Source organism: Melospiza georgiana, chromosome 5 (genome assembly GCF_028018845.1).
Source record: "Melospiza georgiana isolate bMelGeo1 chromosome 5, bMelGeo1.pri, whole genome shotgun sequence".
In the NCBI taxonomy this organism is placed as follows: Eukaryota; Metazoa; Chordata; class Aves; order Passeriformes; family Passerellidae; genus Melospiza; species Melospiza georgiana.
The window spans coordinates 15542888-15570448 of NC_080434.1; the positions used below are offsets into that span (position 1 = coordinate 15542888).

Sequence of the window (27561 nt, forward strand, 5' to 3'; positions counted from 1 at the left end):
GATCCTGAACTGCCCACAGAGAACAAGCAGTCATTTTTGTTTTGATAGGGAAAAGCAAAATGGATGCCAAAACTCCCAAAAGATGTGAATTTGAAAGCTCCAGGTTCTCCCTTGCAAAGGAGCATTATGTGAACTTCCCTTGCTCCTGAAGAGAACCAGCCACCTGCTCATCCCTGCTTCCCACTCTAGAGTGTGGTGTTGTTCCCAGGCAAAAAGGCTCTGATGCTTTGGGAGAGGTGGGGATCACAGGACTGTCCCATAGGCACAGAAATCAACTTGGTACAGTGAACTCATTAGAAACATGCACACACGCAGGCAGGAGTTTATTAGTCCACGTTTACCATATCAAAAAACCAAAAATCCCCCAAAATAGGGGCAGGTTCCCAGTTCTGCCTGCTCACAAACTAACAGTGCTGAGGATACTAAACATGCCGTGTGCACTCTGACTGCAGTGCAGGCCAGGAGCTGAACGTGCATTTGCAGCTGAGCCTCAAACCTCTCACGTATGAAAGGGCTGTGTACCTTTAGCCACAAGGCAGTCAGGAGCCCTCAGCTGCCTCCAAGACACAGCCAAGGTCAGAGCAGCTGCAGCAGTTTTAATGTGTGCAAGAGGGAGGCTGGCTCAGCAGATGCCAAGTACTGGCAGCACAGCCAGTCCTCCAGTTCAACGCTCCGCTCTGTGTCCACGGCCCTCTCTGCAAACTTCATCATGAGCAGGGCACGCTTCATGTCCACCCAGTTCTGCAGCACCTGGCGCAGGCTTTCCTCGTGGCTCAGGGGCTGCTCCACGAGGTCCTTTCGGGGCCCCCAAAGCAGACACTGCAGCATCCGCTTGGCCTCGGTGATCCGCACACGCTTGATGGGATCTGCTTCCAGCAGTAGGTGGGCCAGCTGCTGGAGTCCCCGGGAGTAGATGGACAGGCTGGGCAGAGCAGGGAGGTCCTCAGGGCTGTACTCCTGCTCCCTGAGGTGCACCTTCTCCTCAAAGGGGTTGGGCTGGTGCAGCAGTTCATAGATGAGAATACCAGTCTGAAACTCATCAAACTTCTTGTACTGAGAAGCCGACACAATCTCCGGGGCCAGCCGGGCCTGGCTCTTCTTCAGCTTGGAGTCTCCAGTTCCAGTCTTCTGTTTAGCTTTCAAGAAATTGCTGATGATGAGGCGGGGCAAGTGTTTGTCATCTTTGGCTTTCACACAGCTCATGGGGGGCTTGCAGGGCACAAGCAGGAGGTTCTCCAGACACAGGTCACGATGGATGATGCCATGCTCTTTGAGATGCTCCAAGCCGTTGCAGAGCTGGAGGAGCAGGAAGCAAACGCGGCGTTCGTACAGCTCCGGCTTGGCCTGGTGCAGCATCACCGAGTCCCTCACGAAGTCGGCGGTGGTCTGGCTCGGCACCTCGCGGGTGATGACCACCACGCAGTCGTGCTCGCTGGCACTGCGGGAGGGATGGAAGCCATCTCCAGGCATGCTTTTCCCCACATCTGAGGCCAGCAGCATGCTGGAGGGGACGGAGGCCACAAAATGCCCACAGTCCTGCTGGATGTTGAAGTGAACTGGCACTGCAGGGCTGCAGTACGAAGCAGCTGCCTTGGACTCCTGGGTTTTACAAATCTGTGAAAAGAGACCAGAAGAAAAGTCTCATCAGCCAGTGTCAGAGACAGGGCAGAGACCAGAAGTTGAGAGCTGGGATGCTAAGCTGTGATTTGCAGATGCTCCGGAAGACAACAGAAGAAGCAAGATGTGCACTGGTTCTTTAAGCACTTTAAATTATCTCCTGATTTGAGGATTGTTTTTGTCCTGCAACAGCCTAACCTTAGCCACCAGCTGTCTGGGCTGCATTTCTGGGCATGCTTCCTTTGCCAGGCAATGCCTAGTAACTGGAGGAAAGGAGGACAGTAGTCCTACCATGAATAACTTCTGAAGATTTTGTTTCACTGCCAACAGAAGCAATATATCTTTTACATCACAGGTATCATTGAGATAAACTCCTGCAACCCAGGAGATGTTCCTGGAGAAAAGCAAAGCTTGTGGCAGAAGACATGCTGTCTCCATCTCTGGAGATAGTTAACACTCCTGGATGAGGCCCCATTCAATGCGAGGCAACTGTGCTGTTTGTGGTGAGGGGTGGACAGAAGCCTCCAGCACTTCCTTCCCACCTTCCTTCTCTGGTCCCAAGCCCTGGAGCCACTTTCACACCCTCCTCAACCATTCCACTTCTGAGTGTCAGCAACTGCTCTCAAGCCCCTGATCAATGGCTGAGGGAAACCAGCAATAAGTTGTACTCCTCAGCATAGGCCAAAAAACCACCAAAGAGAAAATGGGAGCTTACAACAGGCCTAGAAAGAAGTCAAAGTGCAGCAGCAAACTCTAGGGAGAAAAATGCATTTTATAATCTGGATTCTCTTTAACCTACATGACTTCTATCTTCATTTTCTTCCCTATTTTAGCTTTATACTGCATTAGAGACTCAAAGCCAGGCTTATTATAGGAGTATCCATTAGCTTATGGGGCCTCCTGGCATTTCTATTATACTTTTTTCCCCTTTATTTAGTGATGTGCTTATATGTCATCCACAGGAGTAAGCAACAGGCTGAAACTCAGTATAAAAGGTTTGAAAGCCTGAGGCGTGCCAGTGCCAGTCACAGCATGCGTGCAGAGTCGACGAGAAATCAATTTTGCCTCCAAGTTAAAATATTCACAAGAATAGAGAGGAGCTGAAGAAAAGGGCTGCTTTTGTATTCCTCTAGCTAGGGTCTGAATCCAGGCATTTACAGATAATTCACTCAGATGAGACAAAACTATGGAGATGGGGCATTTCAAATCCCTATTGTCCTCTCTTCTCTAAACAAAAATACCCTGCCCTGGCTTACTTGTGGAAAGACAAGCTTTGGAGAGTCAGGCAGAATGCAGATGAATGCAGTGGGACCCAGGGTGACACAGGAGGTCCCCAGATGCAGAGCAGGCCTTCCAGCCCTCTAGCTAGCCAGCCTGCTTGTTCCTCCTCCCAAAGGAAAGTCATGTAAGGCATAGGAAAAGGGGAGGAATTCCTGGCAAGAGAAAAGTCTCTGGAAGAATAACTACAGCCAAACAAATACAGGGAAATCTTCCCCATCCAGCCATTCTTCTTGACTTTGACTGCACCAGAGGCATCCTTCCTGCTGAAAGCTCCAACTAGGAGCCTGGGCTGGCTTAGTCACACACCTCTAGTGGAGAAAGAAGCCAAGGCATGGAGCAGATCTTGGCTTAATTCCTCCAAAGCCATTTCCAAACTGTTTTATACATAGTCATGTCTGTCTGTGCACAGCTCAGACTCTGGCTCCTGTTTCTCAATAGGTTCCTTGGCTCAAGTCTGATCCTCTGCCCATTTTGAGCTCTCCAAGTCTAATTTTAACTACAGGTCTGTGATTTCTTTCATGTCAAAAAAATCTATACCAGAAGCCAGGAGGGGCAGCTAGGGATCAGCCAATTGAATTGTTTCACAATTATTCATTCCCTACTCTGGCTGCCAGAGGGATGGTGGCACACAGGAATCGTATCCATGCACGTGGATAAACACACACACAACATCACTATGCTGGCACAGAGCATGGCCTTGCTGCAGTGGCTTTGACTTTGTTAAGCCACTCTGCAGTGTACCTAGGGCACAGAGTAAGCACACCTCACACATAGGGACACAAGTGCAGTCCTGTCAGGAGGCTGAAATGTGCTGTCTCTGCCTTGGCAGGAATTCATGCACTGCAGCCATAGAGCTGAGCTACTGAACCCCACCTAGCACAGCAGGCAAAAGCAAAGGGGTGGGTGTGCCACAGGGAACTGCAGATTGAAAAGAAGCACAACAGTTCTTAGGCTTCAGGAAGAAAGTTGTGATGGATTTAGGTATAACACACAAGAAAAGCTGTGGCTCTGTGTTGGACTAAGGGTATTGGGGCAAGATCTCATCTAATTCGATTCTGGTTACTTACAGCCCCCCTGTTGGGTTGGCTGTACTTTCTTTAGGATATGAACTGGCTTTTAAGCTACCACTTAACTAGAACATCCCTTAGGGGTGTATTAAAACATTCTAAAACAACCCTCAGAGCTCATAATGGTGGAAAGTATTCAGCAGAGATTATTTTCTTTTTTTTTTCTTCCTTAATGCATCTCTGACAGCGCTTTTCTGGGAATTACTTTAGGCTTTGAAAACAACCTGAGGAATAAGCAGCAGTGAGATGTCCCCAGTGTTAAGTCAGAAGGGAAATTAAAATCTCTGTATTCAAGTAGTAACATTGATCAAGAACCCAAAATCCACAGGATGTCCATGGAACTGGTTGGATAAGCTTACTTATCCAGGTTTCAAAGAGCTGAACTATTGCACCTCAAGTTTCCATTTCAAAACATGTATTCCATGGAGTTACAGGAAAATATTTCAGACCTGACCTTACACAGCATGTCTGGGTCAGCCTCGCATTGTTTAATTGGGATCTGCAATATCTTATTGTCTGTAGTTTCAAGATCATATAAGCACTCAGTATCTGGGTCAGAGCTTCCACTTAAAAGGCAGGCAGAGGCAAAAACGCTGCCTTTTGAGCAGCCTTTCATCAGTTTGTGTCATCAGAGGCGAATGCCTCTGAGTTTACAGCAGAGTATTTGCACAAAGATGTTTTCAGAGAGAGAAAATGGTTGGCTTTCAGACCCCTTCAGCAATAAGCTAAATCTGACTGGCATTTGTTACAATGAAAACTCCTTCTGCAAATTAACCTTCACAAGCAGTAAGGGGAAAGGGGTAATTTTGGAAGGGGTTTTGCTTGCCTAACTTCACCTGTGAGAAATACAAGCAGAGAAAACCAGACATTGCATGAGACGCCATGTGCTGCTAGTGCACACATCTCCACCCAGAAGATGGAAATAGGCCTGGACACCTCCCGGCTGTGGACTTACCTTCACAGCATAGGTCGTAGAAGGGTCCTTGGAGCAAGTGGCACAGTAATAAATGGCGTCCCCCGAGTCGCAGCAGGGCTTGTTGCACGTCAGCTTGAAGAGGGACCAGTTGTTCTCGCTGAAGTGCAGCTCGTTCTTCTGCTCCCGCATGAAGCAGTCCTCGCACTTGGCGACCAGGCGGCGCAGGGACTCGGCGTACAGCGCCCCCAGCTTGCTGTACACCCCCTCCTTGCTGTCCATGTTGCTCAGGAGGTTGTGGAGGCTGGAGGCCGAGGACACCTGGCTGGACACGCTGAGCTGCGAGGAGGAGAGGGACTGGAGGGTTCTGCTGGGCCCTGTGCTCTTGGAGCCCCAGTAGCTGCTTCCTTTGGAGCTCTTCTCCAGGGACTCGGAGGAGGAGAAGGCACCAGGGCGGCCCCCCAGGCTGGCTGGGTGGATGAAGGGAGGCTCCTCTCGGAGGCACATATTGCTCTCAGAATGGCTGACATTCAGCCTGGGGCTGGCAGCACCAGCTGCTTTGCCTGAAGATGCCTGTCCCCCAAAAAAGCCATCTGGAGAAGACACGGTTCTGATCACTGTCTTCTTCTGGGGCAGAGGGGGCGGGCAGCTGGGGACAGAGGAGGGACCATCCTCAGCCGAAACAGAAAGGAAAGGGACAGAGGGAAACACTTGGCTCTCAGCTGGAGGGGGTGAGTGGTTCGGCTCAGATGAGTGTCCTAGGAGATAGCAACACACAAGAAGATGGCGTGAGTGGGCCTTGCAGGCTGAGAGCACAGTCCTTCCCCACATCCCTGACACCCCCAGGGCCCTGGCTGGGAAGAAAAGCAGCAAGCCAAGTTACATCTGAACGCAGTGCACAGTCTTCAGCTATTCACAACTGCAAAGTTTCACTGGAGGGGTTAGGGACTTCATCCAGTTTAACAGAGCAGGTTTGCAAAGCAGGCTGCAACCAGCCATCCAGAGAAATGCACTTCCCCACCCTTGAAACCACTCCTCTGTGAACTGCATATACAGTAGTAAAAAGGTAGTAGAGGGTAAATATTTAAGCTGTGATGTCATCCACAGGGAGGTAAGAATGAAGCACTTGATACAAGGACAATCTTTTAAACACAGCCTCTCTCACCTGGGAGCTGCCACCCAGTGCTTCAGCAGCAGGGAATGATAAGGAGAGAGTGACTCATGGCACATAGCTCCAGCCCTCTGGCTGTACTGGAGCACTCCAAGTACATCGACCTTTTCTCTCTGCTTCACACTGGGGAAGGGTTGCTGAGCAAGCCTGGGATTTTGGCAATTTCCATTTTGCTGAAAAAATCTGGCCTTCCCCCCACGGCCTGTTTCCCAGCTTATTCTTTGCTCAGAGGGCAGGCTGGCCCCACTACATAGCACTAACCCCAAGCAGCTCCACATGCCAAGTGCACATGGATTGGGTTGGGATGGCTGGCTCATTTTGGGCAGCCATAGCAGCAGCTTTCCTACTTAAGCCAGAATGGAGATGGGTAATACATTTACATGCCATGTAAGAAGTGGGACATGAAAAAAAAGGACAGAAAGGTGATCTGGCATTGAAATAAAGAGCAATAATTTCAGGTCACAGAGACAGAAAAGTGAGGAGTGGAGGAGAAATTAAAAGAAGAGAGACAATAATTCAAGGGAATTTATCCATGCCACTTGAATGAGAAATGGGACTCTGCTAACAGTTCACATGCACGTGTAAACCTTGAAAAGTGAAAGGTGGGGTTTTGCTCCAAGCAAATAGCAAATAGTTCAGCAGATAGCAGGATCTATTGCTTTCTTTAAATCTATTTTCCAAAGCTGCAGAGTGGTAGCAAACAATCCTTCCTCCTCACAACGCTGTTGCTGAGGGTTCAGCTGCCAGCAGGCATTTCCTCACAGTGCCTTTCTGCCTGCCCAGAGGAATGCCCTGGGGCACTTTCCGTGTCAGCCCGCAGAAGGCTCTTGTCTCCTCACAGCCCAAGTGACTCACCAGCAACCACACACAACCTCCAAGGGCAGGGGCTCAGGTCCCTGAGCTCCCAGCCCGTCCTGGCACGTCACTTGCAGGTTTGCACCAGCTGTGCTAGAGTAGCAATCCCTGTTAGCTGCTCCACCACCTGAGAGCACATGAGGTGAGGGCAGATCCCCTGGTTCTCAGCTACCAGAGTGGATGTTGGCACCATCTGGCCCTATCCCTCCTCACCAGACTGTGACCAGCACTGGTCAATTTCACTCCTCCAGTGCCAAGGCCCTCTGTGTGCACCTCCTGTAATCTATCCCATCACACCAACATCACTGAGAGATACCTCAGGAATGAGCAGCACTGATTTCAGCTTCTGCACGTTTGTCTCCCATGCAAAGCTGTTTCAACAGCCCATTTCTGTGCTTAGAAACAGCTCTGTAGGAAACATGAATCAGCACATGTCTCTTTTGCCCCAGTGCCTGGGTGCTGAGCTATCTGACTCCTGTTGGACCCTTGCCCCAGGTGTGTGCCTGCATTGTACACCCAGTTGCCCAGCAAGTGACTGCTCTGCAGTTTCAGCTAAGAAATACCTGCCTTAACAATTGAGATTCATGTCCCAAGCTTTAGAGAAAACGCACATGATACTCTAATGGGTCCACAGGAAAGATTCTCTCCATTAAAACCCTGTCAAAAGCCACAGGCAGGGATCATTCAGCATGGCACCTCTTGCCACGCCACTTCCATCCACAGGGCTTTAAAAGAGGATAGAGCCAAGAGAAATTCTTCAGTGTGCAGTCCATGAGTACCTGACCAGAGGCATCTCTGCCAGGACATGCAGCTGAATCCCTGTTTCAAGAGACAAGATTTACTTGAGAGAGTAACAAACGTCAGCACTGGAATCTTTGGCAACCGGCGCACATGCCTAGCCACAAATGCCAAACTGCTCTAAAGTTTTTTTTATATGCTGCTGGGCTCTGCCCCAAGCAGAGGGTAATGAATTAACCCCTTTCACAACTCTCCTAACAGTGCTCTGCACCTTCAGCATGGAGGCCTTCTGCGTGTCAAGGGCGTAAAAGCTCCCCTCCACTTCATATTTTAACATCTGACAGCATAGCCAATTAATTTGAGCTCACCTCACTCAGTGACTGACTGCACAGCTTCTTGTTTGCATCAGCAAGACAAGCTGCATTTGAGTGTTCATTTAAAAACTCATCTTCCCCATGATGAGTTTAAACAGTTGCTTCTGTTAGTGAAGGCAGAGAAATCCTCTTGTTCCTATCATTTTTGACAGCAAAATGCTTCTGTGCCTAGCAAGTAAAGATCCAACATATGTGAGTTTTTCTTACCCCTGTACAATTTCCTGGCAAGGTCTCACTCTCAGACTCCCAAGTTAGTGGTGGAAAAACGGAGTTTCCAGAGCTCTGGCTCTTAATTTTATTGCTGCACATTGTTGCTCTTGGAAAGAGAGAACTTCCACTACATGAAGGTTGCTCTTGCTAAGGAAATACTTTCTGAGCTGCTGAACACGTTAGTGCATGTCTAAGTTACACACTGATGAAAAAAGTGACTTCATAGTAAGTATTTTTTAATCTCAGTTAAACGAGTGCAGGCAGATTTTTTCCCCTTAAGAAATAACTGGGAACACAATGAGAGGGAGAGATCATGTCTAGCACAAAACTCCTTCTGGTACTTCTCAAATCTATGTAGGACTTTCTATAGCAGGGCTTCTTGAGACAATGTAAAATGCATGAAGCACAAGCAGGATTCTTTCTATATGGAGATTTTATCTAGACCAGAAGAGATCTACTGGGTGAATGATATTGGCACGTGCTGAATGAAAAAGTCTGTGACGTTGGTCTGACTCTGCCACATTCATCTAGAGTGCATCAAGAGGCAGAAGGGTAGGAGAAGTGAGAAGATGAAGGGTCACTGGGGGAGCTGGGGACTGGACCCTCGTGACCCCTGCCTGAGGACGCTGTCCCATGGGCAGTGGGTCTCAGGTACAATGCCACCTCTCCCACAGGCGGAGGTCACTTACTGCCATCGCTGCCGGTCTGCGTGTCCGAGTCGAGGCTGTCGCTGGAGCCGGCCGTGAAGCTGACGTGGGCACTCCTGAAGGGTGGGCTGAGGCTCTCTGCAGAGCTGTTGCTCACTCTCTCCAACTCAGTGTTACTTGGGTTCATTTTCAGAGCGTGCCTAGAGAGAGGGAAAGAGAAGTCAGGAGACAGATGGCAAAAGGAGACCCTGTCTGCACTTTTGCACAGAGATTCAAGCTGAGAGCAGCCTTAGTTTGGTCTCTGCCTATCCACACACTGCACAGTGTATTATCACACCAAACTACCTCATTGCTGTGCACTTTTCTTCTTTCTCCAGGACCTGGGGAATTGCATCCCACAGACTCTGAGCAGGTTACAGGCTTGCAGCCCCCAAGCCGAACTAGCTGTGCTTGATCAGAGAGGGAAAGCCGGTGAGCCAAGAGCATTCAGCTGAAGTCTGCACCTCCTTTACCTAGAACATGTGAGGTCCTGGACCACATCCTATTTTGGCCAGTGCCACTCAGAAGTGGGGACTCACCAGTGTGAGCTTTACCTTCAACAAAGCTCTCAAGGGAAGGAAGTAGCATCACTCCTCCCATTCTACAGAAGGCAAGTTGAGGCTGGGTGTGTGAACCCCATTCCTGCATGACAGAGGCATAGGTAGCAGAAGAGTCCATCATCTCCAACCATGTATCACAGTTAACAACCAACACCTTACAAAAGAAGAAGAGTTTCTGCAGAAAACATGAGTCTGCCAAACTCAGAACCTACCACACAGTTTTTAATGTAAAACCTGCAGTTTTCCATGCAGCTTTCACCTAAAAAATAAATAAACTAACTATAAACTGGGCTTATAACCGGCTAGGTCATGGTTTAAGTGACCAGTTAAGGCAAGCAGGATTTTTTGCTAAGATAAAGAATTTCCCCTGGATTTTCTTCATGTTTCTGCCTTGGAAAACAACAGAAACTGTTGAAATCAGGCAGCACAGAAGAACATAAATGCTCTTAGCATTGGTACAGTTCCCACTCCGTCAGCCAGAACACAAAGGTTATCAGCCCACATTTTTTAAGCAAAACTGCCAATCTGCTGATAAAATTCAACACATTGATTAAGAATGTAAAAAGGTTAGGAGCAGACTTGTACAGAAGTAAAAGGACTTCCACCAGCTATCTTGCTGGAAGGTATCCGGTGTTTCCTAATCAGACGGCTGAATGGCTGCTGAGAAAGACAAACAAAGACATGCACGACCGTTTTCTTGTGGCACCCTGGTCACATGCATGGGACCCCTCCTCATTCAAAACTCCCAAGCACAGCAGACACAGACTTTTATTTGAAGATTGAGAAATGTTTCATTCCCAATCCAGACAAAGCACTTACTCTTGTGTCCACACCACCACATGGAGAGCAGAGTGTATGAGAAGCCCGGAAGAAACTTCTGCCAGACTTCCTCATTTGCCTGAGCAGCCTTGGTCTAAAAATACTCAAGGGCTGATGAAAATAAGGCTGTAAAAACCAGTTCAGGTATACTTCAGCAGAGACACTGGTCTTCCACCAGTGATGAATTTATCACAGCAAGTCTCTTGGGGACAATTTACAAAACTTCACAATGAACTACACAAGTCACAGTTTCAAAAATGAGAGAGAGAAAGAGAGACAGACAGAGAGTTTAAGGGGTTTAGGTCTGCTATGGCTAATGCTGTTGAAAGCAACCAACTGCACTTAAATATTTTTTTTCACTATAAAGATGCAACTTTATCCCATAACTTTCTCAGATGTTTAACACTTAGTAATTTGGGTGGAAAAACCACAAGGGTGCACACCCATGCCAGTACACTGTCTGACCCGGCAAGAATCAAAGAAGCATTTGAACCCATCAGAAAAGAAGATTTAGCAAAATATCCGGTCTTGATTCACAGAGATAAGATGTTTCCTAACACATTCCTTCCCCCAGCCCCCCCAAAACCTTGGTGCATTTCTGTTTCTTTCCCATCACTAAACACAAACTCGCGGAGCTGCCTTACCATTCCCGCACTCAGGGAGAGATGAGACTTTGCTCGGCGCGGTCCAAGGTCCGCCGTGCCCAGCCACACCTATTCCTCCTCCGAGCAACCTGGGCGCAGCGCCGGTCAGAGCCGTGCTGGCTGCTGCCCTGGCTGGCCAGAGCCGTGCCGGCTGCTGCCCTGGCTGTGCTGTGCTCAGCGTGGCTGAAGGCAGATGCAGAGAGAGCCCCGTTTCCTCCCCGCACCGCCGTGACTGATGCAAAGCGCAGTTCCTGAATGGGCGCACCGAAATAGAAATTGTTTGCCGCTTAAACGACATCCTGCTCTTGTTTCAGATGTTACAGCCTGGCCAGCTAATACCTCTGGAATTACCTCTGCCTCACATCTCCCTCTTTTCCTATGAGCTGCTTGAAGACCAGGGTGCAGCCTGCACAATCAAAATACCGCTCACTCCACCGAAGAATTACTACCAAAAACTTGCTAGGGTCAAACTCTCCCATTTCAGTAAAATTCCACCCCAAGAGCTGAACAGCTCATTGCTGCAACAGCCTGTGGGATCCTGTTTTACAGCCACCCCAAACATCCCCTGCTTTGCTAGTATTCCTTCCACCTCACCTGAGTGCAAGGGCACAGGTGGCTATTTTCTGCCTTGCCCTTTTCACCAAAGGATATTGGAAATCACCAAAGCGTGTTGGAAATAAAGAGCACAACCCATCTTAAACCCAAAGAAAACACTGGGTTTGTGCCCTGCACCACTGACTTGTAAACATCTGTGGGCTACACTCCTCTTCAGAAAGATGTAACAGTAGTTAATTTACATCAATTTAAAAATGCCTGCTCAGTACCTAAAACATAACCAGCAACTTCAAGAGCAGCACCAGAGCTGTCATCGTGTGCCTGTGCATAAAGAACAGGTCACCAGAGTCAGCTCTCTCAATCTAATAACCTAAACCCACGGGATTTCACAGATTTTCAGATCTCCAACTATTCTGGTAGCTTAAAATACACTTCAATTACTCAACATCCTCTATGCAACAGCCTGGCATATTCAGACAACCCTTCCAGTTCCCTATTTCCAAGCTTTCCCATCATAAACAATTTCATCCAGCTGATTTTCCACATGATTCTCACAGTCCTGCCTGAAACAATTCAAGATTGAAAAGAGTGGTCTTGTAAAAAAAGCACACCAAAACAAAACAACAAACCCATAGTCTGGAGTTCCCTGAACACTGAAAAGGGACCCGGCTCGCTTCCCTTGTCTCAGATTGCACCTCTGGCCAGGGCTGGCTTCATCTTTCCTGTGTCTCAGTTTGACCACTAGCCACGTGTATAATTTCACATTTCTCCACAGATCAGGGTCCCACCTAATGCTGCTGCAGGACTCCAGCATCACCAAGTGCATGCTTTGCCCTTCTCAGAGAGACAGTGGAGATGGGCCCCAAAGCTTGGCTCCCCTAACTGCAGAAGACCCACATGCCTTGGGATATTGCCCCAGGGATCCCTGGACTTTGGACATACCTTCCTCTTGAATTTCCTGACTGAGATTTGACACGGAGATCTGGTTACCTTCCACAAGTGCAATGGGCAGGTTTTGGGAGCAGGAGGCCCCTCAGACAGAAAAGCTGCCAGGCTCCCGCTGGCTCCCTTCCCGCAGCCATCCCACGGGCAGCCTGTTGGCAGCTCTGGAGGATGTGCAAGGCACCTCAGCCCTGCACAGGGCCACTGTCACTCTGCAGTGCCATCACGGGGGGCTCCCAGCCTTGCTGTGCCAGCAGCAGGAGGAGGACACTCCTCCTCAGCACAGATGACAGGACTGAACAGATAACAGAGAAGCTGAGCTTTATAAATCATGTGACAGAGCAACGAGGAGAGGAGAACAGAGAACACACAGAGATCACCACACAGCAAACTGCACTCCAGGAGGTGTTTGGTGATAATGTCAACAAGACACCCCCTCCCAGTATAAAATAATGGAACTAATGCACAGAAGAGAGAAAAGCCAGACTTGCATTACAGCATCAAACACACCATATGGCTAGGCATAATTATTACACAAGAGGAAGCACCATTGTACCATATGCTTGTCTATCATGAAACATGAATAATTATATCTTCCTCCTCTTGCCACTTGCTGTTTCTTCCAGCATCTTTCCCTGGTTGCAGAGGGAAATTAAAACCCAGCATACAGGAGCTTACAACATCTGAAGCTTAGATTTGTACTTATCCTTCTGCTATCAGCTGGCAAATGTGGAGAAACCAAAACTGAGGTGAGGAAAAGAAAGAATTTTGAAGAACTCCTAGCTTTGTTCAGAGCGATACACTGCTCCTCCCTGTACTAGAGGGTTTTCATGTAGCCAGGGTTAAGTTGAAACAAGGGTTTGGAATCTGGAGAGGCACAGGAAAATTCAGATAGGATACAGAATTAAGATGGTAGGTGAGTCAAAAATTAAATCACTGCATACTCTAATGTGGTAAAGAATCTCAGTTCAATTTTCAACTCTGTGCTTTTTTAAGTGGCAAGACAGGAAACACACAGAAGAGTGAATGACTTTAATTTTAAAAGAAACAAACTCTCCTAAAAGATAAGCTGATAGATGACAACATTTGAAGCCAGTGTGTTTTGTCACTGGGGTACACCCTGACACTGAGCTCCAAGGAGAAATGGGTGCCTCAGGAACAGTAAGAAAAGAGGAATATTCTGCCTCAGATACAGCTGCTGCTCCGTCACAGACTGATTCCTGGCAAGAAAACACAGCACAGCCCCACCAGCCAGCACCACTCCCCAGCAAGGAACAAACCTGGCTCTTTTCCTGGCAATCCCATTCCCAACACCTGGCTCCTCTCCTGTGATGCAATTCCCAGCACTGCAGCTTTTCTGTAACACTCCTGTGCTCTGCTCCCTCCGGCAGCAGCACCGGAACAGGCAATCCTGGCACTCCTCGGGCTCTTTCTCCCTGGCTGTGTTCAGCAGTGACAGGTGTGGGGAAGTGCTGTGCTGCACCTTTGCTAACCCATGCCAGCACACTCAGCAAATTTCAGAAGCTTTTTTTGCCACTGCCTTTTGAAGGTGGCACTAATTGTGATGAAAGTGGCTCAAGATGCAAAACAGCATCACTGTTTTCTTTCTTTAGGAGGCACACAAAATAAATTAGCCATCAAGGTTCTGGAGGCTAGAAGAAACCACGAGGATCATTTAAGCCTGATCCTCTGCATAAGAGAGACATAAATTTCAGCAAAGATTCATTCCTTGTGCCAAGAAACTGAAGGCCATACTAGTGCATTTTACATCAAAGAGCCTTTAAATCATCATTGCACATACATGTCTGGGGTTCCTACTTTCCCTGGTGAGCTTCCCTAGCCAACTACCTTCCCAGCTTTTGGAAGAAGACCAGCTACCATCTTCCCTTTTCAGCCTTTCCCCCCTTGTAATTATACTTATTTGTCATTCTGTTTCTTATCTTTCTTATTTCTTATCTGTCATTCTAGACCAAGCAAACATCAAATATCTGTAATCTTTCAAACAAGCAGAAAAAGAGGATTGTACGAAGAAACAGTTGCAAGAGATCCAGAACAGCTTTATATAGGACCAAAACCAGGCACATATTCATTATTTCCCTTTTCTTGTGACAACTTTTAAGCCCCCCTGAAATTGCTCCTTCTGCCATCCTAAGAGACAACTTACTTCCAAACCAGAGCTTCCTCAGTCTCTGGAAGGAAAGTACCCTGTAAAAAAAAATTCCCTTTTAATTGTTAAAGCCAAGATGAACAAAACAAAATCTACAGACTCACTTTTTCTTTCTCTGCTTTATAACTATTCAAACACACATTTTCCTTAAAATAAGCAATTAATTTTCATTAGGAAAGTCAAACAGGCAAACTTAATTTTCCAGCATGAAATCAAATGCCTTGCTGCAACTTGAGATCTATAAGGAAAAAGGACAGTTGCATGCCTTTCCTGCAGCTGGGATGAACCCTGATCTGCTCAGCCCCCAGTCCAAAGCCTGTGCCACAACCAGGTCTACACTGGCTTCACCTCTATCCCCCAAAGGAGTTTTTGCAGTTGAGCCACCAGGGAATGTCCTGGGCTGAGGTGCTCTCTCTCTGTGTAGGGAGTACGTAAGCCTAACAGAAGGATCAGTGGCTCTTCCATCAGGGACAAGCACATGTTCACAGGCTGCCCAGCACCAGGAGAGCCTGGATGTGTCTCAGAGTCATCTTTGTGATTCTGGTTCTTCAGGTATTTGGCTGCAGCCCAGGATGAACAGAGGGGATGTTCCTTCAGCACCAGGCCATGGCATGAAGCTGCAACACCCAGGGTGACACAATGGTACCATGGTGATTTTGGCAGCTGTGCATGCAGCCATCACTCCCAGCACCCTGGCTCCTGCATTGACACGCTCACAGCAGCCACTGCTTTGCTTGAGACAAAACCAAGCACCCTCAAAGCAAAGAAACAAAGCAGGCCTTGCAAAACCTGATCGGATCACTCCTTACTGCTCCTCAGCTGGCTGGGCTCCCTGGGCTCCAGCTTCCATAGCTGCAGGCAGGACTAAGCTCTTTTGAGTAAGGTGCCCAGGGCTCAGCCACAGGCATCAAGGCCCTTGGGAGACAAATACGTGTAGCACAACCTGCCCTGCAGCCACAGAGGGTAACCAACACCTACCTCAACCACCTGGCAGGGTTTGCAGCTCTGCCAGAGATCCCAGTCGTGGATGCCACGTGTTCCCTGACCTCAGTTTCCCTGCCTGCTTTCACACAGGCTTTCTAGCACACAGATGCTTTCATCAGGATGACTCAAAAGCAATTGTTAGAACTGGCACAGCCCAATTGCATTAGGAGCATGAAATAGCCCCTCAAAGGGGCAGAAAATGCTCCACACTCCTCTGGTGTCATAACACCACACAGAGAACAAGAGCAATACATCTGTGTGCTCATTTGCTTGTGGATCTTTTGTTTCCTCTGACTCCAACAAGCATGTGGCACCACAGCAGGAAGCCTAGCATTAAGGAGAACTAAAGCCACTTGTTCATCTCTTCTCTTCCCTTGAGAAACCTCATTTGTTCACCTCTTGGCCAATTTAAAACACTAGTTCCCTAGGTTAGCCAATCCCAAAACACATGGAAAATTCACAGTCTCAGCCTGGAGGTCAGTGATGGCTACACGTAAGCTTGACCATGGACCCTAAGGCCAAGTTCTCCTCCAAACACCTATCCCTTCTTCTCTTGACTTTTAAATCAAGAGCTGGAGTCAAATCTGTTGTGCAATGCACAGTTTCAAGTAGCAAAACCGCCACACACAATAAAGCAAATATGGGACACCTGCAAAAGGAGAAAGTCCTTCCCTGGTAAATTCAGACAACGTAATTAATGGAGAGAAAAACAAATTTTCTTCCTCCATTTGACCTTTGTTTTATTTATTTTTTCCCTTTTCCCCCCTTTTTTTGTCTGGTTATTTTTTTGTTTGGTGATGCACACAGCTGCAGATACTAAATGCACACTAAGTATTGTAAGCCCGAGGTTTTTTTTAATTGCTTAGTAGGGCTATTTCCTTCCCAGATGAACAGCTCTCCCTCCCTCCCTCATTTTTGTTTGGGGCCTGCAGTTGCCCTGCCTGCAAACCTGACTTGCAGGAAAGCAGAGAGCAGAAGGTTGCCTGAAGCCAGGTGGCTCCCACACATAACAAGCCCACGTCGGGCAAGCTCCAATTACCTGCTTGCAGGCAAGGAGCCCTCCCTGGGAAACTGCAGCTTTGAGAGTTCACCTTGAAAGCAGAAAGTCATTACAGCCAAATTGAAAATGTTGATTTTGGAGGCCCTTGTTATTAGGATCAAGAAAAGCTGCCCAGTCCCACCTACAAGAGAAGATTGCAACCAGGTTTTCTATGCTATTCAACATCAAGGAACTGCCAAGACAGAATGAAGCTGACCTGGGAAACACCAGCCATTCCAATCATAGACCTTTTTCTCACTTGAATATCGGGACTTAAGGCCATATCTTGCAGCCCTGGAGGGCTTTTAAAAGTGCACATGACATTCAAACCAAGACTTGAAAAGATCAGACAGCTTTTCAGAGTAAAAAGACAAATAGCTTTTCAGCTGTGCAGTCACTCCCCATGCTCCTGAAAGCCCACCTTTGGACAGAAAAGGAGGAAAAAAGAATGGGAAGCACCATCCAGTCAATGAACTCCTGCAGCAACCCTCCCAATTGCAAAGGGTTAACAGAGCACCATGCACACGCTCACAGGGCTGTACCTAGACTGCTTTTTCGGCGGCGGTGGCGGCGGTGCAAACTCCACACCATTGCTCTTGTCTTTAGGGAAATCAAAGGAGAAGGAAGAAGATTTGGTCATTCCAGTCTGGCCCTCCAGTATCGGGCTGTCATCCACAAAGTCGGCACCAGCTCTTCCACTCTCCGCTCCTCCTGTCCACGAGTGGTTTGAGACCTCTGGCTCCTCCTCCTGCTCCTCCTCCTCCTCTATTCGGCCCTGCTTGGTCCACGTTGGGTTATAGTATTTCTGCTTCCTGTCATAGGATGAGCCTGCCAGGCCTCTACTGGACTCCTCCACAGAGACCCCATTCCCGTGAGTGCAGGGGGAAGGGGTCACCCCAAAGGCACCTGTATCAGTACAGCTCCTTGGGAGCAGCTGAGCACCAGCTCCATCATGGCTGTTGTCATCACCAAACCTTCCCACGTGGGAGCTGACGGGGGGCACACGGCTCCCCTCGCTGCCTGGCTGGCTGTTTTTGGACATCTTTGGGGGGATGGCTGGACTCTCAGTAAGTGAGGTCTTGACAGGAGCTGCCAGATGAAATCTTGTGCTGTTTTCACATCCAGATGCTTGAAAAATCTGTCCAGACTCAATAGCAGGTGATGAAGTCCCAAAATCAGGGTGGGAAGTGGGGCTGATACATGGCCACTGCACTCCTACTGCTGAGTCAGGGCTGCTGAGGAATATTGTCTTGTGATCATCCTCAGTGTGTGCTGTCATTATAGTTATCTTTGCTGCCACCTGGCCAGTGGAGTCCTGGTGCTCCTTCTCACCTCCCAAAGCCCAGCCACCATCCCTCCACAACCCATCAGCTTTCTCCTTGGCAGTGCCGTGGGCCAGCTTCTCCGCTTTTGCCTGGCTGCCAACAGCCTTCAGCTGTGCCTTCCTCCTCTTGGTGCTCTCGGCATAGATGGGATCACCGTGGGCTGGCTCGGCGAGGCGAGGGCGCTGCGGCTCCACCAGAGCCTGCTGAGGGATGCTTGAGCCCTCAGCGCGGGGGCCGCCAGTGACAGAGGGCTCCCCGGGGAGTGGCAACTCCTCATCCTCCCGGGACAAAGCAAGGGCAGCCGCCTTGCAGCTCCCCGTGGTCTCAGGGAGGGTGGCAGGCTCAGCATGGAGAGCCAGGTTTTTCCTGTCTGAACACAGGGCATAGGGAAGAGGATCACTCTGCTCTTTCGTGATGCAGAAGGCCACGTTCACCGCTCTGCGCTCCTCTTCGCTGAACTTGACTGCCCGGCCACTTGGCCTTGGAATCTCGGGAGCATCCCGCTGCCTCCACCCGCTGGGAGTGGGACTCTCTTTCTCACACTGTGCAGCCTTTTCCTCTGTGCAACAGGGCTCCCATGGGACAGGGTGCTCTTTGTGGCAGTTTGTGATTAAACAGTACTCGCCCCCTTCGCTTTCCAAGATGGAGGAGGTGTGACCACAGTCACGCCCTGAAGGGATTGCCGCTCCTTCTCTGGCTTGGGGAGAAGTGTTTCTGCTGGAGTTAGTGGTGCTCCTGTCCCCCAAGGCAGATGGATTAGGGCAGGGGACCTGATGAGGCAGGGCAAACTTATCTTTAGCTCTGTCCTCCTGCTTGCCCACCTCACCCACAAGCACCAGGCTGTGGATGGAGACGTTTCTCTCCACTCGACTCTCCAGGCCACGCACACCCACCATGGAGTAGCTGGGAGGACAGCAAGACAAGCAGTCGCTGGGCTGGTTGTGAAGGAAAGGTTTTCTCACACCACCATTGCCAAAATTGTCAAGGCAGATGCGCTGTGCATCTCCTGATTTCAGGAGGAGTTGCTTGCCAGAAATCACGCCCCAACTGACCTGCATGGGTCAAAGATACAAATTCCCTGTCAGAACATGCATATGCAAAAGAAAAGACAAATAAAATTTAAGCAAACCCACAAATTGCAAAAACAAAAGCCCAGCTCTGCAGAACAGCACTCTGGAATTCACCATCTATTTTGCTGTGCTCACCTCACCACTAATTTCCACAAAGCTTTCCAGGTAAAACTACACTTGTTGTATTTCCTGGACCATTTGTAATCCTTGCATTACCAACAATGGTAATACACTGGAATAAGACATTCCCCTTTCTCTTCCTATGGGTTTGCTGCCAGAAACATGTCCAACCTGTCATCCTATCTGTGAATCACTGTGCAATTAAAGATTCAGAGAGCGAAGGAATATTTGCACCTCTCTCTGCTTATTTTCATTTCACACTGCTCCAGAGTGTGTGGCTCCAGAACACAGACACAGACTATCATGGGTTATCCTGGGATAGCAGCCTAGCCATGCTCAGAAGTAGGGATGGGGGGGACAGGCATGCCAAATCTGCATGCACCGATCAAACACCACCAACAATGGCAGCTCACACTGTGTGCCCTTCACCCCTTAAGAGAAAAGAAAGGGACAGCAATGAGAAGCTAAGAGAGCTGGTGAGCCCTGACTGTGCTCTGGGGCATGGGGAAATAGGAGCACACCTCTGCCACAGGCAGTGGGGCAGCAGCCTGTGCGTCACCCTGCTGAGGCACTGCTGGTATCAACTGGTCAGGGCGAGGAGCTGCACCCACAGGGCATTACTGCTCTGGCAGAGATTGGTAGGAAGGAGTAGGAAGGCAGGGCACTTTCTTCCTCACCCACAAAGACCACGGATCCAGTCAGCACTGACTGCAACCAGACAAGACATCTTTTCAGTAAAACTTCCCAGAAAAATAACCCGCATCCTCATTTTAAAACCGGAAGTTCCTAAACAAACAATGTATTTTTAAGCTCCTCTGCACATGGCTTGTGAGCAACAGCTCATTCAGCTTCACCCAAAGATACACTGAGAAACCAATATATGCCTTAGAATCCTGAGTCAAGACCAGAAGGAAAAACAAAGGGAAGGAAGCATTTGTAACAGATATTCCTAGCACTCTGAGTATAGGTAAGTAACGGGAAGTCATGCTTTGACTGGATTAATCATTACCTGTGACAGATCTGCGTTCATATTCACATCCGCCCACGCGTCAGAAACATCCGAGTTTATCATTGTTGGCTTCACAGCAATTGTTGGCTTTGAGAAGGGGGAAGTAGTTATACCTTCGTCTTCCAACACGAGGCTCTCGGGCTTGGTCCTAGCTCCATCCGGGAGCACGCCACAAGCTCCCACGTCGGGGGGTGTTTGCAGCCAATGGGAACTCTTCGGGTTGAAGCAGTTTTTGCAGGAGCCGGGCTTCCAAACGTGTTCCACAAAGTCACTGCACGCAGACATCTTCAAATCCTCGTGGGTCAGACTGAGCAGACTGAGAGCCCACTGCGTCTTCTGCACTGCCCTCCACTGCTCATTTTGCATTTGCTCCTGAGCCACTCGAAAGGATCACCTAGACATCTGGAAAAGCACAACACTGTCTGATTAGCTTGATTATGCCCTCAGACTGGAAGATTTTTAATAGGACAGGTGATAATTACACTTACTCTGCATTCATCACAAAGGCATATTGTTTACAAGGCTTTTTTCACAGCTTAGCTAAAGCCCACACAATCACTTGAAAAGTCTCAACTTCTAAGCATAGCTCCATAATAGAGAAGACATCAAGCGAGCAGCATTCCTATGTGATTTAATTCCCTGCTTAATCAGCATGTATAACCAGCCTCGTGCAAGATTTAGATCAAGGGTAAAGAAAAGGGGTCTTGGAAATAGCGGTTCACAGCCCCACAAGCAGAGCCAGTCAGGAAAAATTTCTTCTCCAAAGGGGCATCCTCTCTCTGGAAAATAAAAACGCCTGGAGACACAAGGACCAGAATCAGAGACTGTGTAACCAAGGGGACCAGCAACAACCTTCCTTCACCCAGAAGCACCACTGTGATTACTGCCGTGGTACACAAAGGCTTCTCTCCCACCCAGTGAAAGGCAATCAGCAGGGCTGGGGCTGGCACTGATTTGAGCAAGTGTCTGGCAGAATGCTCTTATCTCGTTTGCCAAGAGCCACAAATAACAGTGTCAGCTCGCTGAAACGATTCATTGTCTGCAAGGGGAGAAACGTTTTGCTCTTGGACTACTTACAGACAAGGATTCCTTCCCATCTTCCTTCCCCAGGAGGGAAATGCCCCAGGAACAAGACATTCCTGCTGCATTCCTGTGTCCCTGTCCCCGCCACCCCCCCCTCCCGGCCAGGTCTGATTGCACTCTAGCCAGTAGAACGAAACCTGGAACCAAGAACTTTGGAGACACTTCCGAGGAGGACTCCCACAAAGCTCAGCAGATTAGGAAAGAAGATCAGACAGAGAATGCAGCCGGCTGCTGTGGGTGCCAGGACGCACAATTTCCCCACGCGGCTACAGAGAGTCCTTCCTCATCTAACCAAGTTTAGGTCATCATCCCCTGGCCAAGTGATCACAAGGCAAACTGAGGCCCCTTTCCTCAGGGTCTCCAAGCGAACAGGCACTTTTGCACTCCAATCCTGGAGGCACATGAACGAAATTTACCAGCCTGATCCTTAAGCACTTCCTCCACATAGGCATAGCGGAACACCACCAGAGCTATGCACACTTTTGCAATTGCATGCACCCCTAAGCCAGCTTGCACTGCAGTAAAGATTCTTGCCTCTGGGCTCAGAGATGCCCTGGCCAGCCCCTCTAACAGCCACCCACACTACATGGCACAAAGAAAGACAACTCCTAAGAGCCTGGGTGGGACAAAGTGAACGGGAAGAGAGCCACTGACCCACAAGCATCTCCGAATTCAAGTGGCACCTATGGGAAGGGTGTCTTTGATCGGCCAAACCATTAACACCTGCAGACTCCTTCTGTCTGGCAGGCTAAAAAATTAGGGTCTGCTTCTTAAAAAAGCATAGGAAAAAGGAAGTATCAGTGGGATTCACCAAGCAGATTGCCGTGTGTCTTTTTTTAGGGAAGACACTGTTTTAGACAGGCTTTTTCATGGACTTCATAGAGTCTGAATTAACCAAAGGGCAGCGAATCACTCTCAGGCATATTCCATCACCTTCAATGAGGTTAATGGTATTTGCAGAGAAAACAGCTTTAAAAATATTTAATCCTTTGTTTCCTTTTAGATCTAGCACGCAATGTCCAGCATCACCCGAAGTTGAACAAGTGTCCTAATGAGAGCCAGCAAATTAAAAAGAAAAATCAGAGGGAGGGAAGCAGGCACCGAAGCCAGAAAAAACTCTTCACTTCTGGTTTAACATTCGGCGCTGCCAAATGCCTGTTAAAGACCAGGGTTTCCTTGTCTGCGGCCGTCATTTCTCGCTGCCCGGATGGCGGGGCGGGCCCGTGTCCGCACGCCGGCCGGGCACCGGGACCCACCCGCACCGACCCACGCGGCGCCGCGCGGGGAAGCAGGCCAGGATCGGCGAGAGATGAGGGACCGAAAGCCAGCACCTGGCTCTGTCCCCGGGCAAGCCCCAAGCCAGCACCTGGGTCTGAGGCATTCCCGAAGCCGCCGCGCGTCCCGGGGCACCGGCGAGCACCCGCAGGAACGGCTCCCTGTTCCCTAGGACAGAGATCCCGGGCTGCGGCGCAAGGATGCTCCGGCGCAAAGAAAAGCCCCAAGCCCCCAGCCCAAGCAGCTCTGGCTGCCAGACGGACCCTCCGGGCGCCGGGCGCGAACCAGGACCGGGAAAAGTTTACCGAGCAGAGCCCGCCGGGGCTCCCGGGGTGGGCGGCGATGCGGGTCGGGAGCGGAGCGCGCCCCGAGCCGGCTGCACACCCCCGAGCCGGCTACCGACCCCCGGCCCGGCCCTCCGCCCGCATGCTCGGTGGGCAGCGGCACAGCCCCACAGCCCCGCCGCCCCTGCCCCCGGGCAGCCCCGCCCCGGCCCCGAGTGGCGACGCCGGGGTCCCTCCCAGCCCGGCTTTGTCCCGGGGGGCGGAGGCCCGGTGCCCGCCCGGCAGCAGCTCCCCGCTCACCAGGCTCCCGCGGCGGCGGCAGCTCCGCTCAGCTCCGCTCCGCGCCGCGCCCGCCTCGGCCGCCGCCACCGGCGAGTGGCGAGCGGGGCCCCGCGTGGGCCGGGGGGCAGCGGCCGCCCCGCCCCGGCCCGCCCCGGCCCCGCCCCTCGGGCACGGCGTGGGCACGGCCCGGGCGGGAGCGGCGCCCCCCGCGCGTCCCCGCTCCGCACAAAGCGCTGTGCCCGTGCGCCGCCCGCAGCCGCCTCCCCGCTGCGCCCCCGCCCCGGCTGCGCTCCCGCAGACCGGCTCTGCCTCAGGCACATCCCCGCGGGAATCCGCCCCCGGGGCAGGCAGACACCGATCCCATAGGGTCCTACCGCGAACCCACCTCTCAGCCCGACACCAGCCTTGAAGACGGTAGGGATCCAGCTGGAGGGCACTGGGAGCCAGAGAGTTCAGAGGGTTCACCCATCTTCACTCATCAGCTTTCCAGACAACGACATGGTGAAGTTCGTCTCGACGGGATGCTGTGGAAAGGAGAGAAGTTTGCCGTAACTGAAATCAGGATTTGACCTCACTGTGCAAAAACTGCAGACAGCATCTCAGGAAAATGTCAAACCTCTGCTGGTGTGGGAGGCTGGGCTTCATTAAAAGGGAACAGGATGAGATTTTGTTCACTGTAGTGTCTATGCTTTAGGGCAGGCTGGAAAAGGAGTAGTCTTCACTTACCCCGGTACTTGTTCTGTGGTTAGTTTTGAGCATCTAAATTCTTCAAAACTAGGGAAAACCAAAACAGTTCTCCCCCTGCCCTGGTCAGGGCCTTAGTTCAGTTCCTTGCTTAAGTCACCGCTCCTTTAGTGCAACAAAGCATTCCTAGTCTCATACATAATAGTGGGTTAAAAAGGCAAATAGGCTTGCATAATGGAGAATCCCAGCCCCAAATAACAAAACAGAAACTGGAGATATGCACAGCACTTATAGAAAAAAAATCTTTCTCAGGAACCAAACATCCCAGTAAATTCTTCCCCTTCAGGGAATTTTGGCAGTAGCACAGTTTGCAAACATCCTGGCTGGCTGGTCTTTTGCAGTTGTGGCTGTCTGCTCATGTGCTCTCTCTCCTTTTTTGATCAGTTATTAAAACAGTCCAGAGACCCCAGAACTCCTCCACTTAATTTGCTGTATTGCCATGAAGACATCTGCTTAACAATCTCCCGCTTCTTCTTTCAAGCAACCACTCACAGTCAATTTACTGCATCTTTTTGTGTGTGGGATTCCAGAGCCAGCACACCTAGTTGTATGAGTAAATTATCTCTCAGAAATGCCTCACCATGACAGAAACCTCTCTCCTAGCACAGATCAGCTCATCTGTGCGAGGGGGAAATGAGCTGGGAAAAAAATGGCCCAAATTTCTGACATTTTCTCTATTTTAGAAAGTTTGGAGGAAAGAACCCAGCTCTAACCAGCACAGATGAGGTTATGGCTGCATGGCTGGCTAATCCTGGAGGGTGGTAAACTTCTTCAAATTCAAGTATCTGAATTTTATACCTGAAACTTTAAAAACGGCCTCCACTCTTTTCAATAAGAGCACTATAATTTTCACAGCCAGCCTTCTTAGTGAAGAGTCTAGGACAGCTTTAAGAAGAAAAACCAGATTTAAAATTCATGCTATGTTCACACTGGAACAGCACTGAAGTGAGTGAATTCTCCTGAGATGTTTACCCCAAGTAGGAAATCTTTTCCCATGCCAGAGGCCTTGGGATTACAGGATAATTAAAGTTTCTTTTTTCTAATGAAGTCAGCCTGTTAATGCCCAGAGATTTCAGTAGAAAATTGAACAACCTCTAGTTTTTATAAAACAATTATTCCGTAAGGTCTGAGACCATGGATTTTACGTGTCTGTAAGGCCACGTGGTTTCCTCAGTACAGTATTCATCATTGTCCAGTTTTGGTATTTTCTCAATGTCCAAGAGAACTGGCAGAAAAGAAGCCCTCTCAAGTGGAAAGCAGTACACAATGCCTGCTAAGACATGACTACATATCCTAGCCAGCCATATGTCTCCCAGTGTATTGTTTTCCAGAACACTGTCACACAACGAGGCACATGGCTCAGAGCAGCCCTGACAACACAAAGGGAAACTTTAGGATGACTGGAGCTTCAAGTGCCATCCCTCATTGGCAGAAAGGAGACAGACCATCACTGAGTCTTGCTTTCAAAGAGTCATCTGTAAGAGTAATTCTTGGGAGCAGGCAGGCAAAGAGCACAAACCCACAATGAGTGTCTCTGTAGGCAGACAAAAGAAGCAAAGCCCTCTGGAGATGGGTTCAGTATCACTCATGACCAGCAAAGTTGCCCAGTTACCAAGATTGCTGGTGCCAATAGTGCTTTTTACTCCAAGAGACTTAAAAATACCCAGCAACTGGAAAATTGAGATACCTTTTATCAGTTATGGTCTACGCTGTGTGGTTGAGCAAATCTGAGTTTCCACTTGTGGTGCACAGATCTCCTCCTGGCCATGGTCCCTGATGTGCTGGGGTGTCTGCCCATCCCTGCCAGGACTCCAGCCTTGCCCATGGTCTCACAGCTGGTAGATCTTGTGTGTGTGGAAGAGGTGGCACTGTCTGTGCTGCCACCAGTTTGCCTGTTCATATGCAGCAAGAAAAAGGCACCTGTGATGGAGGCAGGGGCAAGCAGTGCCAGCACCTACTGCCTGTGGGGCAAAAGGGCGAAGGGGCACCCTCCAGCAGGCTCTGGGGATGTCAGTGCCCAGAGCCAGTCAGAGGCTGCCTGAGTCACATCTCTGGAAGCTGCCTCTCCATGCACCACAGACCCTTTGCCTACTCCAGAAGCTGGTGACTGTTTCTGTGCCCTTTTTCTCCCCCAGTCCGGGAAGAGCAGATTAAAAGCACCAGCCATAAAGAATGAAGGATGTGGTCTGTTAGCCACCCTCCATGGGAGTTACCCTCACTGCTAACATCTGGAGGCCAAAAGCATGAACTCTGTAGGACCTGTCTACCTTGCAGGGCTGGAGGGAAGGCCTAAATTGCTAACCCAGCCCCGTGTGCAGGCAGCAGCTCCCCATCCCACCCTGGCTTCCATGACAATCTGCAGATCAGAATGCCAGCCAGCGACAGGCACCGCTATTCCTTAGCTCGGGGCACTGTGTCAAAGGGGGAGCTTGGTTCTCCATACCCAAGAGCAACAGTGACTGTTAAGAAATCGTGGGATAATAGCTCTTTTGATGGATGCCCGGCTTGTGCTGTTGGGATGCAGCGGTTGTGGTGGAGCTGGGAAGGGGGAGGGAGCAGAGAGGCATATGACAGTGCTGATAACAAGTGGGCTTTGTATGCTGTGGCCAGGGACTCCCACAGCTGCTCCAGTCCCCGCTCTCTCTTGAGGTAGTTTGGGTGGGAGAAGAAGCTACAAAAGTTCAAGCAAATGAGGATGACATAGATAAGATTTTAATGACTCAGTCCCTGCTTCTCTTTAAGAGATGAAACTGTAGCAGAGCACCACCTCCTTCCATTCAAGCAAGGTCTCTAGAGGCTTCTCTGGGCTGGTGGTGTCTGTTGTAGTTCCTCCTGGACAAGGAATGCCCAAGTAGGTCCATCCAGCTTGTTTCCTTTCCCTGTGTAGCTGTGAATACTTGGAGCCCATGCTGGCCAGGAGCCTCATTTCCTTCTTGCCATCACTCAAAGGGTCTTGGTGATGCTGATGTAGAGTCTGGTGGTAATCTGGAGCACACTCTTGGAAAAGGGCAAGGCAGGTCATTGCCTCCAAATTATCCTGTCCCAGCAACCCTTGCAAGAAAAGGAGCAAATCTGGGGGTGGGCACCATGACAGAGAGCGGACCATGGGAGCACACAGCATCTGACTCCTATTAACTCTGGTTCTACATCACCTGTCATCACTTGATGACAATGTCTTTTTTTGTTACGATGCATATTCTCTGTGGATTGGGAGATAGTGGTTATGGCAGCTGGCTACAGATTGCCAAGCAAAAAAACTCCCTCCTCCCCCCCCCCCCCCCAAAAAAAAAAGGCAGAAAAACCCCACTCCGTAACTCCAAAACTACACACACTTTGTCCAGTAATCCCTGTCCCAACAGGAGACAAGCACAAACTCCCAGCCGGCGTGTGTGGTTGCTCTTAGTAAGCTTTGGACAGCTGGGGGATTTGGGGATGGGATTAGCTAATACAATTCAGGCTCAATTAGCAAAGGAAACATAGAGATTCCAGCTCCCATCGGGACAGATCTGGGCAGGATCCCTCCAGAGGGTTAATCACAGAGCAGCTCGTGCTTCATTCACAAATAACCGAGCTGCGTGTGCCACCCCACTTACGGCTGGGCTGCCTTTGGATGGGAATGCTCGCCATTGCCAAGCGCCCCCTTAGCCCTCGGACCCGGCTACGAGCCGCTTTCCTGGCCGTGGGCTGGGAGAGGGAAGGAGGAACCGCAGCGGGGAGGGAGAGCCGGCGCGCACGCAGGTGCGGAGA

At 49.9% G+C, this 27561-nt stretch overlaps 1 protein-coding gene across 1 annotated transcript; it reads right to left on the reverse strand.

Annotated features, from left to right (window-relative positions):
- Positions 1-316: 316 nt before the first annotated feature.
- PRAG1 (PEAK1 related, kinase-activating pseudokinase 1) lies at positions 317-23130 on the reverse strand. Its single transcript, XM_058024405.1, has 6 exons — positions 23089-23130; positions 20147-20548; positions 17165-18999; positions 8916-9073; positions 4921-5636; positions 317-1614 (listed from the first exon to the last, which is right to left on the reverse strand). Exons 2-6 carry the CDS (start codon positions 20510-20512, stop codon positions 577-579), a joined length of 4113 nt encoding a protein of 1370 aa, XP_057880388.1. The 5' UTR covers positions 20513-20548; positions 23089-23130; the 3' UTR covers positions 317-576.
- Positions 23131-27561: the final 4431 nt, after the last annotated feature.